Source organism: Podarcis liolepis (genome assembly GCF_965112155.1).
Source record: "Podarcis liolepis genome assembly, chromosome: Z".
NCBI classification, from domain to species: domain Eukaryota; kingdom Metazoa; phylum Chordata; class Lepidosauria; order Squamata; family Lacertidae; genus Podarcis; species Podarcis liolepis.
In genome coordinates, this window is record NC_139570.1 from 8,075,715 (window position 1) to 8,094,006 (window position 18,292).

Here is an 18,292-nt window from a genome sequence, read left to right on the forward strand (position 1 = left end):
TATGTGGCTGTCAGACCATTTTGCTCAATTGTACCCTCAAATATTTGCAGCCACCTTCCAGGTTGCTTTATGGAAAAGAAATAGTAGGCTGTAGCCCAAGAGAGATCATGCCACAGAATTCTTTGTTGACATTGAAAATGGCAGTCATGGATTGCTATATGTTAAAAGTATGTTTTGATCTTCACAGCCTTTTATTAACCCTTTTATAAGCAGCACATCAAAAAGTGGTGCTTCTGTGCTTAATTCTTTGCTGCACATCTAACATTTTTGTCATCAGCATCTTTTTTGTCCAGTTTTGTTTATTGAGTTACTTACTAAATGTAAATATCCCTGTGGAATGCTTTGCATTGTTCTGTGTGATTGTTACGTAAACGAACACTTCTTGAAATAAAGAACAGAAATGTATTTTCACAGAGCATAAAAGAGAACAAACTATTTTACAGTTTTAATGTAAAGCGAAAATAAATTCCCTCTGTTGTTATTGAAGTTAGGTAAAGGTAAAGGGATCCCTGACCATTAAGTCCAGTCACGGACGACTCTGGGGTTCCGGCGCTCATCTCGCTTTACTGGCTGAACCAGCCGGCGTACAGTTTCCAGGTCATGTGACCAGCATGACTAAGCCGCTTCTGGTGAACCAGAGCAGCACGTGGAAATGCTGTTTACCTTCCCACCAGAGTGGTGCCTATTTATCTACTTGCACTTTGACGTGCTTTCGAACTGCTAGGTGGGCAGGAGCAGGGACCGAGCAACGGGAGCTCACCCTGTCGTGGGGATTCGAACCTCCAACCTTTTGATCGGCAAGCCCCAGGCTCTGTGGTTTAGACCACAGCGCCACCCGCATCCCTGTTAGTGATGTTACTTTCATTTAAAATAAAATTAATATGAAAATATGTAGCACATTTTGATGCAGCAATCAACAAGGTTACTGGCTGTATTATTTAAAACCAGCGGAAAAAATTCCAAGATTATCAGATCGGCAACATTTTCATGATAAAGTTTTATTAACACTTTTCACATTACAATAAAATACAAAGTAATGATACAAAAATAATAAAAAGAAAAAGAATAAATGAACAGAGAAAAGATAGAAGAGATAAATAAGTACAGAATCCTCTCTCACAGATAAATCTTAACTTTTCTCCTGTTCACAAAAGGGTGTTGTGTCCTTGCACCTAGGAGCATCCCTCTCTTCTCCCAGCTTCTCTCCTAAGAGATTTCTTTCCCTGCCTCTCACACAGGGTCCTTCGGGCAGATTGGCCATCCAACCCATTAAGTTGAAAATGTAGTCAAAAACACAGGGGCTCAAACAATCTCCAGAACTGCACTATTTTGGTGTGCATGTACAGCCCTAGGGAGGATGTTTCAAAATTTTGGTTCCACCACTGAGAAGACCCTGTCCTTCTAACAGCCAGGACACTTGGAGCAGGGTCTTTAAGGAAAACCTGAATGTCTTAGCAGGTTCACATGGGAGAGGGAACTCCCTCAAATGTCACTGAGCCAGATCATTACTCTGTATGTCCAAGTTAAATGCATAATATTAAAAACAGAGTAAGGACCTCCAAAGGTTATCCATCCAAAACAACAGACAAATGCAATGGGTATAGCATGGAATACTATAAATAGATTCGTGTAGAATGTGCTCCACAGATTTATTATTTTAGTAGCTCTAATCTAGATGTGCTTTGGTTTTTAGCACAGAGATTGCTTAGTTATTTTCAAGAGAGGCTCAAACATTGTTCATTTTAAATAACCTTGCATTTTTTCTTTCTTTGTCTTTTTTCCCTCCTGAAAGAATGCTTGAAGATGATCTGAAACTCAGCAGTGATGAAGACGATAATGAGCAGGTAACATTTTTGACATCCAGTCTGCTTTCTCAAATGCCTAATGTAGCTGCATGAATTTTTATGATATTTGCGACACTTTATCCCTGCCTGCCCAGAACCTAAATGTCATTTCCATTTAGGTAGCTAATGAGTAGCACCTCAAAAGACTTTGCAATTGCTTGTCAGTTGTCCTTCATTCCAGATAAACCAGCATTTATTTTATCCTCATGAAAGTACTCAAGAGAGTACCTTTTTACTTCTTGCAGTTTCTTAAACACATCTCCATTCAGGTATGATCTTCCTTCAGTCTATCTTACCAAAGGTATCAAGGTTGGTTGCCACTGTGGACACCATTTCATTGTGACTTCCATGAAAGGAGACCCATTACAACAGGGCTCAAACCCGTTTCCAGCCTAAGGGCCTCTTTCCCTTCTTGGCCACATTCCCCAGTAGGCAGATCAGAAGAAAAAATTGTGTGGAGTAATGGATGTTAACGTGACCTTTGCAAAGGAGGCGTTTTTTCTATGCACATTCACACATCGCTCTCAGTCCTCTATCTAGGCAAGCAAGAGGTCAAGGTGCATTATAGTCAGGCAAAAATACTGAAGGAGGGTCAAAGCATGACCAGTAAGGGTCATGTGGCAAAGAAGTGTGGCCTGGAGAGAGGCTCAAGGGCAGCTGGAAAGGCCTGGGGCATCTCACTCAGCCCCTGTGGCCTGAGGTCACTCATCCCAGCGTTAAAGCTTCCATTCAGATGCTTATCCACATTCTGCAAAGCTGCTTGTTTTCAGAATACTTTGGCAAAGGTGTAGAAGTCACACTGAGACACCTTCACATATATCAAATACCCAGTTTGCCCCCCTTTTATTCTCTGTGAGTATTTTGAGTTTCTTTGGGGTGCCAAGGGAGGCAGAAAATAAGGGGTTAGATCTGGAGTCAATTTTCATTTACAGCTGTGCAGCAGCTATTAATGCTGTGTGCTCTCAGTTCACCGAAAGATCTAAAGATGCAAGCCTTTGTGTTTCTCTTTCAGAATGGGCTGCATAATCAGTATCAAATGCTTTTTTCAAAAAAAAAAAAGGAAAGAAAATTCTATTGATGGCTTTATAAAAGTATTGTCAAATTGTTTGAAGTTATCCACCAATATGGTCTCATTCCTATGACCCCCTCCCCCTTAAATATGCATGCTGGCCAGGCTACAAGGCACAAATTCTTAACAGCAGGTAAACATCTGCTTAATGTTTTATTAAGCAGTATCATTAAACTGAACTTAAGCCTTTTCTGCATTTTAAAATATTAGAGTTCCCCCAACTGCGTGGAAAGTAATGCAAGAGCCACCAGCATTCCCATGGCCAAATCACAGATGCAAAGTTGAATTTCCTGTGTACTGGGAAACTGTAGCTCTGCACCACGCTTCATCTACCCAAACTTTTATTTGTTATAAATATTTCTACACCACCCTTCAACCATATTCCCATGCGGCTTACAAAAAGAATTAAATAGTTGTGGCTCGGTGGCAGAGAAACTGCTTTGCAGGCAGAAGCTCCCTGGTTCAGTCCCCCATGTCATCTCCAGGTAGGACTGGGAGAGCCACTGCCAGTGTACGCAATACGGAGCTGGTGAGCTCAGAGTCAGTTTCAAGCAGTTTCATATGTGAATTTGTGCATAGCTCCCAGTACGTTTCTGAGCACAATTCAAAGTGTTGGTGCTGACCTTTAAAGCCCTAAATGGCCTCAGTCCAGTATACCTGAAGGAGCGTCTCCACCCCCGTCATTCAGCCCGGACACTGAGATCCAGCGCCGAGGGCCTTCTGGCGGTTCCCTCACTGCGAGAAGCCAAGTTACAGGGAACCAGGCAGAGGGCCTTCTCGGTAGTGGCACCCGCCCTGTGGGACACCCTACCACCAGATGTCAAAGAGAACAACAACTCCCAGACTTTTAGAAGACATCTGAAGGCAGCCCTGTTTAGGGAAGCTTTTAATGTTTGATGTAGTACAGTATTTTAATATTCTGTTGAAAACCGCCCAGAGTGGCTGCGGAAACCCAGCCAGATGAGCGTGGTATAAATACTGTTGTTGTTGTTGTTAAAGAAAAAGTCCCAAAGTGATTTGCAGATAAGTAAAAAATATAATAATTACATCACATAAATGTATTAAAAACAAATGTAACAGAACAATATTATATCATTGGTGCTCCCAAATACCTGGTAAAACAAAGCTGCCTTTGCCTGGTCCTGGTTCTAAAACAATGATAAGGTAGATGCCAAGCAAACCTCCTTGGGGTGAACGTTCTGTAAATGAGGGATACTGCAGAGAAGGCAATTAAAATGGCATGTTTAATTTTTTTTGTATCTAAAATTAAAATGTAAATACAAAATGTCACAAAGCTGCATCCAATACCCTGCATGACTTTCCCTTCCTCTCCTTTCTTCACATGCCCTCCAGATCTGCTCCAGAGGATCTGTCAACGTTCTGGTGCAGACTTGGTGGGTGCGCAAGGGGAATGCAGGAAAGAGGAGAGGAGGGGGAAGTTCCGTTGCACAAGCAGGTCCGCTGCATGAGCAGAATGGCAGTGTTGGATGCAACACAGCAAATTATTACTTACACACACACACACACACACCGTATATTATATGTACTAAGCAGAAAAGAATGAATATATGGGATAAATGCCAGGTCTTTAGTCATTAGCTCTATATTTTGCACAATCAAATAACTTCTGCAATAATTGTTTCTCTTATTATGTGGCTTTAATGAAAGTAAATTTTAGAAACCACCTGGGGTGGGGCGGGAGGGGGGAGAATCGGCAGGATTAAAGCTGCATCTTTAACGCCCAGGAAAATAAAAAATTGGCTGGTGCCAAAAGAACAGTACAGGAAGGACTGGGCAAACCACTCTGGAAAGAGTGTTCCACAACGAAGGCACCCACCACAGAAAAGACCCTCTGGCAGCAACCCACCTCCCTTCAATATTAGGATTTTTGTATTGATAACACTGGACACAACTAGGGATTTTAAAAAGCAATGATTTTATTTTCCACCCTGTGGCCATCATATGCTGCACCATTTCTGTTCCGCTGCAGTTCACCTTCTGCAGAAAACCACATTATTCAGCTCACTGTTTACTGTGGTAAAATCTAATAAGTTAATTAATTATGTGATTGTTGCATGATTGTCACATGGTGTGTTACATGATTCCACACCATTTCAGGGGTGGGGGAGACAGCATCAATAAGAACAGACTGGGAGTGGACTGGTCATAGTTGCCTGTCTGGCTTCCATTCCTGAACAGACACAATTCCTTGTACCATTTCCCACTTTGATGGAATTTCCCGGCATCCTTTGCCACAACCTAACTCTTGCCATGTGCAACCACTTTCAGGCAGGAACTAATTGCTTTGCATGGATATGCGTACTGCCATCTCCACCCAGATGGTTCACTGAACCCCGAGGAGCATAGTTTCTCCTGCAATTGTGCATGCAAGAATCTGATCCTTGATCAGGTGTAATGGGTATAAGTTACTCGTGCGTAAACTGGTGCCTTTCTCGGTTAATTTGCCTTGTTAAACCTTTCTGACTGCACAGCCCCTTCTCATCGTGGCTGCCTCAGTCACTGGCAGAATCCGTCAGTGGGCATTTCTTGAACCTCTTCCAACATAAAAGTTGTTTGACACCCAGTCTCCTCCTCCTCTCACTGAGCGGGAGTCTTCTGCGCAGAGAAGGCGTGGGTAGCGGAGGACCTGGGCTCTCCTCACTGATGTCCAGTGAAGAGTCCTGGAGCCCTCTCTCCAATCCCCCCGTCTGCCCCCCTTTATCCCTGGTGTTGCGCTGATTGGCTTCCCCCTCTACTGAGCTGTTTCTCCCCCTGCTGCTGGGTCCTTCGCCAGCATCATCTGGGAGCCTCGCCTTCGCCTCTCGCTCCGATGTCAGTTCCCTGACATCAGGCAATGTGTGTTTAGTAGGATCAGCTCTTGTTGACTTCTCTTTACAATTCTTTAAAAAAATAGAAAAGAAAAACAATTTAAACCTGTTCCAAAGTCACAATAAATAAGAGCAGCTCAGTGTCTGGATTCGTGTCTAGTCCCAATTAGCTTTGAGTTATCCAAGTGAATTGCAGCAGAAACTAGTATTTTAAAGAGCCGCAGTTTACTAATCTTCTCCAGCCCATTCTTTGTTCTGCATTCTGCCCAAGAAATAGTCCTCTTAACCTTTGAAATGTGTGTCCTTAATCTAAAACACATTGCCAGAGTGTTGTGTGTTTTGGACCCAAGTAACTTTGATACCATTCACTTAAAAAAAAAATCACCATTTTCTGCATTTAAGTATTTTCTTGGCAGAACAAATTGCTGAAGTGGATTTTTATCTTTTCAGCCTCACACTCCCCCCTCCCTTCTCCCTTAAACAATTAAATTTTACACATGTGGATCTCAGATAACCCTAAACTCCATTGCCACCTCCTACTTAATCCTTGTTCCTGATTTGGCTGTCATATTTCAGTTATTGTTTCTCTCTTGGCTGTGTTTGTATTAGATAATTGCATGCAAAATGAATTACTTGATCACTCCAACGCTTGTCGGGCCTTAGGTTGAGCCTCCCCTTCCTTCAATAGATAATGGAAGAACGGAACATTTCTTTCCAACTGTCTGTCTCGCTGGTGTTGTTTTAAAACCCTGATTAAAAACTGGCTAATTTGGAAGATATAGTTGTGCTGTTTTAAAGAGATATGGCATCTGAATCTTAATAGCAGGATCGGTTGTTGTTTTCCAGCGACCTCCACCTCCCTGCACCCATTATTACCCAGATCCTGAAAAGTTTGCTTACCTCCCATAATACCTCCTCCCCACGTTTCTATTTAGTTATCAGCAGAAAAGCTGAGGAATCATTCTTCAGTAATGGCATCAATACTGAACACACATACCGGGGGCAAGGTCATCCTGTCAAAGGCATGGGCTAGGGGAATCAGAAGGATTAGGATGAAACCAGCTACAAATAACTTTGATGAAGTATTTTAATGTAAACAGTTTGCCTTCCTTTGAGTTTCACTGACATCTTAGGCAGCACAATGTTTCCAGAAGCAATTAAGAACTGATTTTTACAGTGTATTAAAAGGCCAATATGGATGGTTTTCACCACCTCTTTAATAAGGGTGTGTTGAAGCTTCAATAGTGTTACTTGGAGGAAAGACCCACTGAAACCAACAGGGCTTACTCATAAGCAAGTGTACTTAGGACCGTATTCTCAACTGAGTGTGTGTGGGGGGTGGGAGTTTCTTATGATTTTATACTGAGGTGACAGAGGCAAGAGGCATTTCCAAACTGTCTCTGTTTTTTGATGGGAATTAATCACATACCAGCAAATTCAGGTTGTTCAGTTCTTAAAGTTGCTTTGGAGCTGTGCACAACAAATCGACTCCACCCCACTCCCCAATACTGGACTCCTCCCCCCCCCATAAGGAAAGTAACAGGGAAATATGCTGGAAAGAGCAGGATGGCATGTGCTTGACGCAATGTCTTCTCACCTCCCCACCAACAAAGCAGGATGAATGCTCAATAGACAAGCCACCTGGAAACCAGCCAAGAAACCTGAAGTTTAGCAGATCAGAAAGAAACGTAGACCTTCAGCATATCTACATTTCATATCCTAGTGATTCCTTATAATGGCTCGTAAACATGTAATTGGTTTTTACACTCCCACAACCCAGCAGATGAACTCTGCAATGGAGCATTGCATTGACAATGGCAGCAGCAAGGCCTCACGTCTCCACTCCACCCCTCCTCTTTCTCTTTCTTTCTCCATGATGTCGCTGCTGTTATCCTTTGCTTTTGCCCTTTCCTCACTGGAGAGTTATTCATTGATTGAGAGAGGGATAGAGATTAGGGTCTGCTGCAGATTCCCCAAGGACCACAATAAAGAAGACCTTCATCATAAAGGAGAATCTAAGGGCAACAGCTGCAAGGAAAGGGAGGCCAGGAACAGCCTTTGCTGAAATGTCTTTCAGCGTGGCAAAAGGAATTTTAACCCATAGGGGGGCTCTCTTCAACGCAATAATAATGGGAACACAAACCAGACCTAGTTAGAGCAAGCAAGAGATAGAGATTCTCCCCCTGGGATGTCACCCTTGTATTTGTAGAGACTTGTTGAAGCCTGTGCAGCTTATCTGCTACTTATCTGGAAGGGTTTGGCGTTAAGCCGACAGACGATTTCCAACATGGACGCCACCCTCACATTGGGATTCTGAAAGGGAAGGGGGGAGTTGTTGCAAAGAAAAGATCTCTAAATGTCAATCTTTGAAAGCTGAACCAGAGATACAATGGGGACTTGGGACAGCTTAAAGCGGTGCTGCTAATTACCACACACGCCTTGGGAACCTTACCTGGAAATGAAACAGCATGTGCAAAGGCAAAACATCCCAATTAATCTTCAGGCGGCATTGCCTTAACTTCTTAAACTAGACACCAACATATTTTCTCAGAGGAGCAATACTGTGGGCAGATGAGAGATGCAATAGTTAAGGGGCATGTGTGCTCCGTTGCATGCAGAAATCCCCAGGGTCAGTATCTTGTTAGTGGATCTCATGTAGTAGAAGTGAGAAAGACATTTGCTTGAGGCCGCAGGGTATAGCTGACAGCCCAGGGTAGACAAGTCTTAGGCTAGACAGCCCACTATTGGCCCACCAAGCCCAGGACTAGTCTACTTAGACCCATACTATGTATTATGGGCTAACAGTCCTGGACTAAATGGACCAACAATCCATATTCTGGGCATCTATATTCATGTATTATTAGGATAGGCTATGTGGCACCCTCCAGATGATGTTGGGCTCCAAATCCCATATGATTTCCAGTGGGAGGGCTGGGTTAAATGTTTAGCCCAGCTGAATATTGGTGGTTTTGGAGTGGCCCTGTCTTGTATTTTCATATAATGTCCCTGGCTAGGACACTATGTCATTCATCCTATAGCATCCGTGGCTACTTCAAAGTATGCATTAGCTGGCTGGATGTGCAGCTTGGAGTTCTAGACTTAAAAAAGAAAATGACATGGGGCACCTAACAAAGAGCAGTAAATGCTATTTACACACACGCCACTCCTGAAAGTCAAATGACTTTCTCTGTCACCAGCACTAAATGACACCCAGTTTCCCCCATACACACTTGCATTCAGAAGAAGGGACTGAGGGGGATGGAGGCAAACCTTTGCCCAGCCATGCCCTTTCCATTCCATTCCTCTCCATCACTGTTCTCCATTCCTGCCCATTCCACAGTCAGTCGGGATCCTGCAGCCACTAAGCATATTCCATCTTCATTTGGTTGTTATGGTTCCTTCTCTTTTAGTTCTTTTCTCAAAAGTATTTTTGTACTTCCAACTGCCTTAAGGTTCCCTCAAGTCAGCTGATACTTCCCACTTGCATGTAGATGTTTTCATTTTGGCTACTTAAGGAACCCCTCTTGGAGAATGAGTTTCCAGTCAGCATATAGCTAAAAAGTCCAGGGTGCCAGAGCTCTACATCTGAAGCTAAGACTTCCGAGCCACACTCCCTATTTAGCCTATTGGACAAGGTAAAATTCACATTTGTTGCTACACCCACCTCTACTTCTGACCCCACCTACCACAAAGAATAGAAGGATGTGTCAATTTTGGTTCTCTCTCTCATTTTTCCAATCTTAAATTGAGTAATCCACATTTTGCAGCAATTTGCAATATATAGAAGAAGAAGAAGAGTTTGGATTTGATATCCCGCCTTTCACTCCCTTTAAGGAGTCTGAAAGCGGCTAACATTCTCCTTTCCCTTCCTCCCCCACAACAAACAGTCTGTGAGGTGAGTGGGGCTGAGAGACTTCAGTGTGACTGGCCCAAGGTCACCCAGCAGCTGCATGTGGAGGAGCGGAGTCGCGAACCCGGTTCCCCAGATTACGAGACTACCGCTCTTAACCACTATACCACACTGGCTCTCATATATATACTTAAATATACATACATACACACACACACACACACACATATACATATATATATATATATATATATATATATATATATATATATATACTTATATGTGTATATTTAAGTATATATATGGGAGCCAGTGTGGTATAGTGGTTAAGAGCGGTAGTATATATAAGTATATATATATATATATATATATATATATATATATATATATACACACTTATATATAAAAGTATATATAAGTGTGTGTGTATATATACACACACACACACACACACACACACACACTTATAAGTATACACACACACACACACACACACACACATATATATATATATATATATATATATATATATATATATATGTATACACACACACATATATATATATACACATATACTTATATATACATATACTTATATATACATATATATATACTCTCATATATATATACTTGTGAAAATTCACCAGCATTTTAGTGTGACTTTTCCCTAAGTATATGCAGCTTTGTCTAATATGCTAGTTTTGCAAGCAATTTCCCCTAATACAATGTATTTTTGTGCATTGTTTTCACTAACATATTTATTTTTATGCACATCCCTAAGCATTTTCGTAGCTATTATTTGGTTGGAGAACTGCATCGCAAAATTCGGATGAGTGTGGATTTTGAAGGATAACTTTGTTTCAGTTCACATGCTGTCTTGAAGAGAGCAGATTGGATAGATTTGTCTTTAAAAGCAAACTGAATCAATTTCTTCCTCTGTTCCTACTTACCACTGACATGTAAATCCCAGAAGTAAATTTGGTTCCTGGACTGAAAAAAGTTCCAAATCCCTATTATATAGAATATGAACCTTCAGAGGCAGTCTGACTACAGAATGCTTCAGACAAATAAAGAGAGTAGACCTTTTCTAGAGCAACTGAGAGGCATCTTATTTGGCAGAATGCTGGTATAGATGGGCCCTGCTCGGATCCAATCCGGCAGTCCTTAACAACCTTATAATTAACAGCAAGATGAGTGTTAAATTAATTAGGTACCAGCTTCTCAGCTAGAGATGTGTATATTTTCTCTGGAAAACACATGTCCTAAATAACGATTTTTCTGTATGGAAAACGGAGGCATGGGGAGAATGTTGAATATATGAGACACAGGAGACGAGAGCCATTGTTACAAATGCAGTCTTTTGATAAACAGCCTTTGCATCACCCTGAAGGAAAGGCTGACCTAAACCGTGACACTCAGACTCCCAGATGCAAAGTTGCCAGCTTCTTGTCACAGGAGATTAGGGTAAGGGCTGATATTTTCCTCCGGAGACAATGCACTGAGCTGGGGGCACCATCTTGCAGGAACAACTCTCAGTCACTCCACTGTACCAGTTTCCCTGAATGCCAAAGGGCATGAGGGTCATTTTCTCATTGCTTTGACTGCAAAGGGCCTTCCAGAATTCCCATAAAGTCAGCTCAGCTGGGTCACTGAAACTATCCTCAAGATCCATTTTTTTTTTTAATTGTCCAGTAGCACCTTAGAGCAGTGTTTCCCAACCGGTGTTCCGCGGCACACGAGTGTGCCGTGAGACATCGGCTGGTGTGCCGCGAGATGCCTGGAGGGAGGCGGGCGAGTCGGGCGGCGAGAGGCGGGGCGGCGGCGGCGAGGAGAGGCCGCGCCTCCTGCTGCTGCCTGGCGCTCCTCCTCGCAGCCGGCAGCGCTGCCTGGGTGCCTCCGCGCGACTCTGCCTCGCTGGGTTTGGTCTCCCAGCAGAGACGGGTCACACGCGCCCCTCCCTCCCTCCCTCAGCCTGCGCGGAGGGAGAGCCAGAGAGAGGCATCGCTCCTGCGCTCCAAGGCGGATTGAGCGCAGCTGAGAGGAGCTGCCGAGGGAAAACACTTTCACTTTTGTGCGTCCCTCCCGGCGTGACGCTGCGCGCTGATGTCACGGGGCGGGGCTTTAATGGTGGTGTGCCGCGAGATTTTTTTTCAGTAAACAGGTGTGCCGTTGCCCAAAAACGTTTGGGAAACACTGCCTTAGAGACCAACTAAGTTTGTTCTGGGCATAAGCTTTTTTGTGCATGCACACTTCTTCAGTTACTGTGTCAGACCAACACGGCTACCTACCTGACTCAAAAACCAATGTAACAGTGGAAAAGCTGTTGGGACTTGGCACACAGAGACCTGGGTTCAGATTCTACTCATCTGTGATTCTGTTCATCCATCTGTTGGCCTAACATAGATCACAAGATTTATTGTGAGGATCAAGTGAAATAATGCCCCTGTATATGCCACCTTGACCTTCATTGTGGAAGGGCAGGATACAATCATGATGGCAATCATCAGTTTTGAACTGCCCTTTACAAATAGTTTTATGGGAAAGAAGGATTGGTTGGTTGGAATGGTATAGGTAGGACACTTAGACTGCATTCGGACAGCACATTCTTCCATTTTCTAGATCTTCCCTTGCCTGTTATCTATTTGCATTTAATGATATCTCTCACTCAGAATAAAACCATTTTGGAATCCTAGGAAAACCTAGTGGAAGTTTAGTGCTCATTTCTGTGTGAATTGCTTTCGGGGGCAGGGGGGAAATCAACCTGGTCAGACTTGAAAATCATGGGATGAAATTCAGGGCTGCATTGTGGCATACAGTTCTCTCCCGCCATTTTCATGGGTAAATCATGTGGGAACAGAAGGACGCAGTTGCCACCCCATGCCCACTAGTTTAAATGTAATTTAGTATGACATGGCGTGTGTGTTTTTTTAAAGAGTTCCATGATGCAGGAAGTATTGCAGTGTAAGAAGAATGCTAGAAACTGGGACACAAATACTATCATTTTATATAGATATAGAAAGCTTTTCTTCTTGATGTTTAAACAACAACACATACGCAACAACAAAAACTCCTACTGCTTTAATAACTATGATGCTACCCAGAATATAGCCATATTATATAACCAATCAAAGAAAAGGAAGAATCCAATGCAATAAAGGAAAAACAGAACAGTATCAGAAATCAAGCCAGTCAAAAGATTTAATATGCTGTAGGATAGTGTCAATTATTCATGTTGTTCATATTCATAACAAAACAGTGTCAATCTGCTGTTTTAAGCTTTTCATTTAAAGCAATCTGCCACACCATTTTATACTATGCCTTCCAGAATGTGGCAGTCACCAACCTTGGCCACCACCTGTAAATATTCAATTAATGATTTAAAGCGAACATTCAAGTTTTCACCATGAAATAAATTCAACCTGGCTAGCTCACTTGTCTTTTGTAGGTGTTGGCCAGTAAGTTCACAGATCTCCGTAAAGACAGGATAAAAGATGGAGAGAGATTATCGTATTTCCAGCACTTGTCATAGTCAGTCTCTCAGCCTAAGCTACCTCATAGAATAACAGGGGAGCAGAAGAACTGCATATGTTGCTTTGAACTACTTACTGACAAACTGAACAAAATTATAGTTACACACACACACACACACACACACACACACACATATATATATATATATATATATATATATATATATATATGTAAAGGTAAAGGTACTCCTGCCCGTACGGGCCAGTCTTGACAGACTCTAGGGTTGTGCGCTCATCTCACTCTAGAGGCCGGGAGCCAGTGCTGTCCGCAGACACTTCCGGGTCACGTGGCCAGCGTGACAAGCTGCATCTGGCGAGCCAGCGCAGCACACGGAACGCCGTTTACCTTCCCGCTGGTACGTGGTACCTATTTATCTACTTGCACCTGGGGGTGCTTTTGAACTGCTAGGTTGGCAGCCGCTGGGACCGAGCAGTGGGAGCGCACCCCGCCGCGGGGATTCGAACCACCGCCCATGCGATCGGCAAGTTCTAGGCGCTGAGGTTTTACCCACAGTGCCACCCGCGTCCCATATATATATATATATATATATATATATATATATATATATATATATTTCCAGGAAGCACATGCTATGTTACAAAATGACTGCAGCATTGCAGCAAATCCTACCCTGACATACTGATGATACATGTGACATTTCAGTCACATGGCACATTCTAGGGGATATAGCTGTGAGTATAAAAATCATAAGGAAATTACAAAGTGAAGTGGTGAAATTGTCCGCCTCAATCTGCTCTCAATTTTCCAATTACCTTTAATTATCTTAATGTACATTTTCAGACTCAAAATTAGCGGCAGCCACATGATGTAACCCTATTAATGTCCTAAGGGTCCACTTTAGGCTCTTTCAATTCCATTTCTGTCCTTCACAGTATGATCTCCCCTCTCAGACCTTGTTCTTCCTGAGGCTGTGAGACCATGACTGAGCTGTGCCACTTCAGGCTACAGGAAGTCTCTGCCATCACAGAATAAGCCTCTGTTCCAAAACAATTAACAGCACATGGGAAATTAGATGCCCCATGGTGAAGGGATTTGGCGTAAGTCTTCTCCCTGTCATACCAGGGCTGCAGATATTTATTTAGATATTTATAGGCTGTGTTTTCATAATATTACAGCAAGGCCGTGTATAACATTCAAACTTGCAGTAAGATCAATAAGAACATCAATAAATACTGGTCAGGAAAAAGGAAATTGTGCTTCAAAAGCCTGTCTGAATAACACCGTTTTCAGGATTCTGTCTGATTTCTTCCCATCTGTACTGGCAAGGAGTTCCTCAGGGCAGGGCCCACCACAGAGGCAGGGCTCAGTCCCCAGCAAAGGCCATCCGAAACTCAGAGATGTGGGGAAACGCCAGAAGTTCCCCATCAGAGGAGATCTCAATGATCAAAGTAAAGCAGAAGGTATCAGTTGTTTAGTGCTCCGGAGGTGTTTAAGGCTTTGTGCATTAACACAAGAACCTTGAATGTGGCCCAGTATCAAACTGGGAGGCAGGCAGACATGAAGGAAGCAAGGAGTCAGCATGAATGGGCAGTGCTATTTTTCTAGGAAAAAGAGGTGTTGGGACTCACCATGAATGCCTCCCTTGTTTGCTTATATATATTTTTTTTCCAAAATTTTTTATTGGTTTTACAATTTTTTTAAGACAATACAAACATATATAAAGACATACAAACACATATAATTTCATAACCTTTTTTTCATAAACCGTGTTTCTCGGACTTCCCCATACCTCCCCTTTCTGCATCCCAATATCCAAAGGTTTTTAGCAACTCTAAATATGTCTGTCAGTCCTTTGTCCTCTTAATCTTTCCTTCAATCTAATCTTATATCGCTGTAACCCTTTCTTACTCAAACCTCGACATTCTAACATTCAGCAAGTTTATAATAATCCTTAAGATAGATTTTAAATTTCTTCCATTCTTCTTCCGCCGTCTCCTTTCCCTGATCGCGGATTCTGCCAGTCATCTCAGCTAATGTCATATAGTCCATCACTTTCATCTGCCATTCTTCCAGAGTGGGTAAATCTTGTGTCTTCCAATACTTTGCGATGAGTATTCTTGCTGCTGTTGTAGCATACATAAAGAAAGTTCTGTCCTTCTTTGACACCAATTGGCCGACAATGCCCAAGAGGAAGGCCTCTGGTTTTTTAGGAAAGGTACATTTAAGTATCTTTTTCATTTCATTATATATCATTTCCCAGAAAGCCTTAATCTTCGGGCATGTCCACCAAAGGTGATAAAAAGTACCTTCAATTTCTTTACATTTCCAACACTTATTGTCAGGCAAATGGTAGATTTTTGCTAGCTTGACTGGAGTCATGTACCACCTGTAAATCATTTTCATAATGTTTTCCTTTAAGGCATTACATGCGGTAAATTTAATACCTGTGTTCCACAACCATTCCCAGTCAGCAAACATAATGTTATGACCGATGTCCTGTGCCCATTTAATCATAGCAGATTTAACTGTTTCATCTTGTGTATTCCATTTCAGCAGCAAATTATACATTTTTGATAGATTCTTAGTATTGGGTTCTAACAATTCAGTTTCTAATTTTGATTTTTCCACCTGAAAGCCAATTTTCCTGTCCTGTTTGAAGATCTCCATTATTTGGTAATATTGAAACCAGTCTGTTACTTTAGGTTTCAATTTCTCATGACTTTGTAATTTCAGTTTATCTCCCTCCTGTTCCAAGATTTCCCAATACTTCGGCCATCCGACCTCCATATTGGGTTTCTTGAAAGCCTTAGCCTCCAAGGGTGACAACCATCTAGGGGTTTTGTTTTCCAACAGATCTTTATATCTTATCCAGACATTAAACAATGCTTTTCTAACAATATGGTTTTTAAAGGCCCTGTGCACCTTGATTTTGTCATACCATAGATATGCATGCCAACCAAATGCATTATTGAAGCCTTCCAAATCTAAAATGTCTGTGTTCTCGAGGAGCATCCACTCTTTCAGCCAGCAAAATGCTGCTGCTTCATAGTACAATTTTAAGTCCGGCAGGGCAAATCCCCCTCTTTCTTTAGCATCTGTCAATATTTTAAATTTAATTCTGGGCTTTTTGCCCTGCCAGACAAATTTCGAGATATCTTTCTGCCACCTCTTAAAACAGTCCATCTTGTCCAGAATCTGCAAAGTTTGAAACAAAAATAACATTCTAGGCAATACATTCATCTTGATCACTGCAATTCGGCCTAACATAGACAGTTTCAAATTTGACCATATTTCTAGATCTTTTTTAATTTCTGACCAGCATTTTTCATAATTATCCTTATACAAATTCAAATTCTTAGATGTCAAGTAAACCCCTAGGTATTTCACCTTCTTAACCAATGTCAAACCTGTCTCTTCTTGGAATTTCTCCTTCTCCATAACTGTTAAATTTTTTTCCAAGACTTTAGTTTTTTGTTTATTCAGTTTAAATCCAGCTACCTGGCCAAATTGTTGAATTATCTCCAACACCCTTTTCGTACTAGTGTTTGGCTCATGTAGGGTCAATACTAAATCATCTGCAAATGCCCTTAATTTATAATGTTTATCTCCGACCTGTACACCTTTGACCTGCTGGTCATTTCTAATCATATTCAGCAAAACCTCCAGAACCAAAATAAAAAGCAATGGGGAAATTGGGCATCCCTGTTGTGTTCCTTTTTCTATCTTAAGTTCCTCAGTTACCACATTATTTACAATTAGCTTGGCTTTTTGTTCAGAGTATATCGCACCCATACCGTTCTCAAATCCTTGGCCTACCCCCATCCCATGGAGATTCTTTTTCATAAAACTCCAAGAAATATTGTCAAAGGCTTTCTCCGCGTCCACAAAAATCAGCACTGCTTTAGTATCCCTTGTTTGCTTATAATGGCAATGGTGCCCACCAGAGAGGTACCGGAACTGAATTCCAGTTACTAGGTTGGTACCATGATGGCACAGGGGCAGGGTGGGGTGATAACAAACTTGGGGCTGGCTTCATGTTGGTTCTGCCTGTTCCTGCTTTCCACCATCTTGGTACTATCATAGTAAATGGCAGTAACTCTACTGTTGGAAGGACAATGGCATGGCACTGCCCAAACTCACCAGATGCTAGAGAGAGAGAGAGAGAGAGAGAGAGAGAAATTTACCCCTGGATTGTAATGAAACTTCAAAGGGATTACAAAAAGAATGAAATAATAAAATTACCAGTAAAAAAGAACAGTTCAAAACAGCTATCTAAAACATTTAAAAATAAATAAATCTTCAATAAGTTTAAAAAATAGATTAGAATGCATGTCATCATTGTACATACCTGGAATAGCTTGCTTAAACAAAAATGTTTTTAGCAGGTACCAAAAAGAGTACAGTGAAACAGCTTGCATGATAAGAGACTAGTAGTGGTAGATAGATATAACCCCCACCTGCTTCTTAAGGTGGTGCTGCCCAGATAGAGCTATATGGCTTCAGTGACAACTGGGCCTTTGAGTACTTGGGAGTGTTTAGAAACCCCCTTCCTGCTTCATTTAAATAAAAACAGAAGCACAGAAATCATTATTAATTGTCTGGGGGGTGGAACCCTTGCTAAGCCTACATTTATGTAGGTTGAACAAATATCCCAACTGAGAGAAAGAGCGAGCAAGGTATCTGAAATCCTTTAAATTAATAATCAGAAGTTCACATCACGTCTCAGACAAATCAAACTTAGCCAGGAAGACAAGAAGCAGAAATTATTAACTCTGTAGTCAAGCTGATGGAGGTTCAGTGAGATCATTTTGTTCAAAGATTAAAGGTGATGAGTGCTAAAGTAATTGAGGAGGATGACTATGACAATATTAGACTAGAACCATTAAAGTCAGTAATGATCAAAAGTTAATTATCAAAGCAGAGAGAACTACTCAATGCAGACAATTTGTGTCAATAGCTAGCTATCCCAAGAAAGAGAACTGGGTGAGAGAAGGGACTAATTTGGAGACAGTATTTTCTTATAATGACGTTACAGCAAAGATGCATATTTCAAAGGATGTTCGCTACAAAAAGAGAGATTAAGAAAATAATGCATTTTTCCCCTGATCAAAGAATAATAATTATCTCTAATTGGCAAACCTGCTGCATACAACATGTTTTCATACAATGTATTTTTGCATTCAAATGCAACGTGTACTCAATGAAGCAT

At 41.7% G+C, this 18,292-nt stretch overlaps 1 protein-coding gene across 11 annotated transcripts in view; it reads left to right on the forward strand.

Annotated features, from left to right (window-relative positions):
* The window catches only part of AFF2 (ALF transcription elongation factor 2), a 399,262-nt gene that overhangs the window by 285,304 nt on the left and 95,666 nt on the right, over positions 1–18,292 (forward strand). For all 11 annotated transcript variants that reach the window (XM_083486218.1, XM_083486223.1, XM_083486217.1 and 8 more), the window contains one exon: positions 1,793–1,844. In XM_083486218.1, the coding sequence (XP_083342344.1) occupies positions 1,793–1,844 (52 nt within the window). The remainder of the gene's footprint in view (positions 1–1,792; positions 1,845–18,292) is intronic.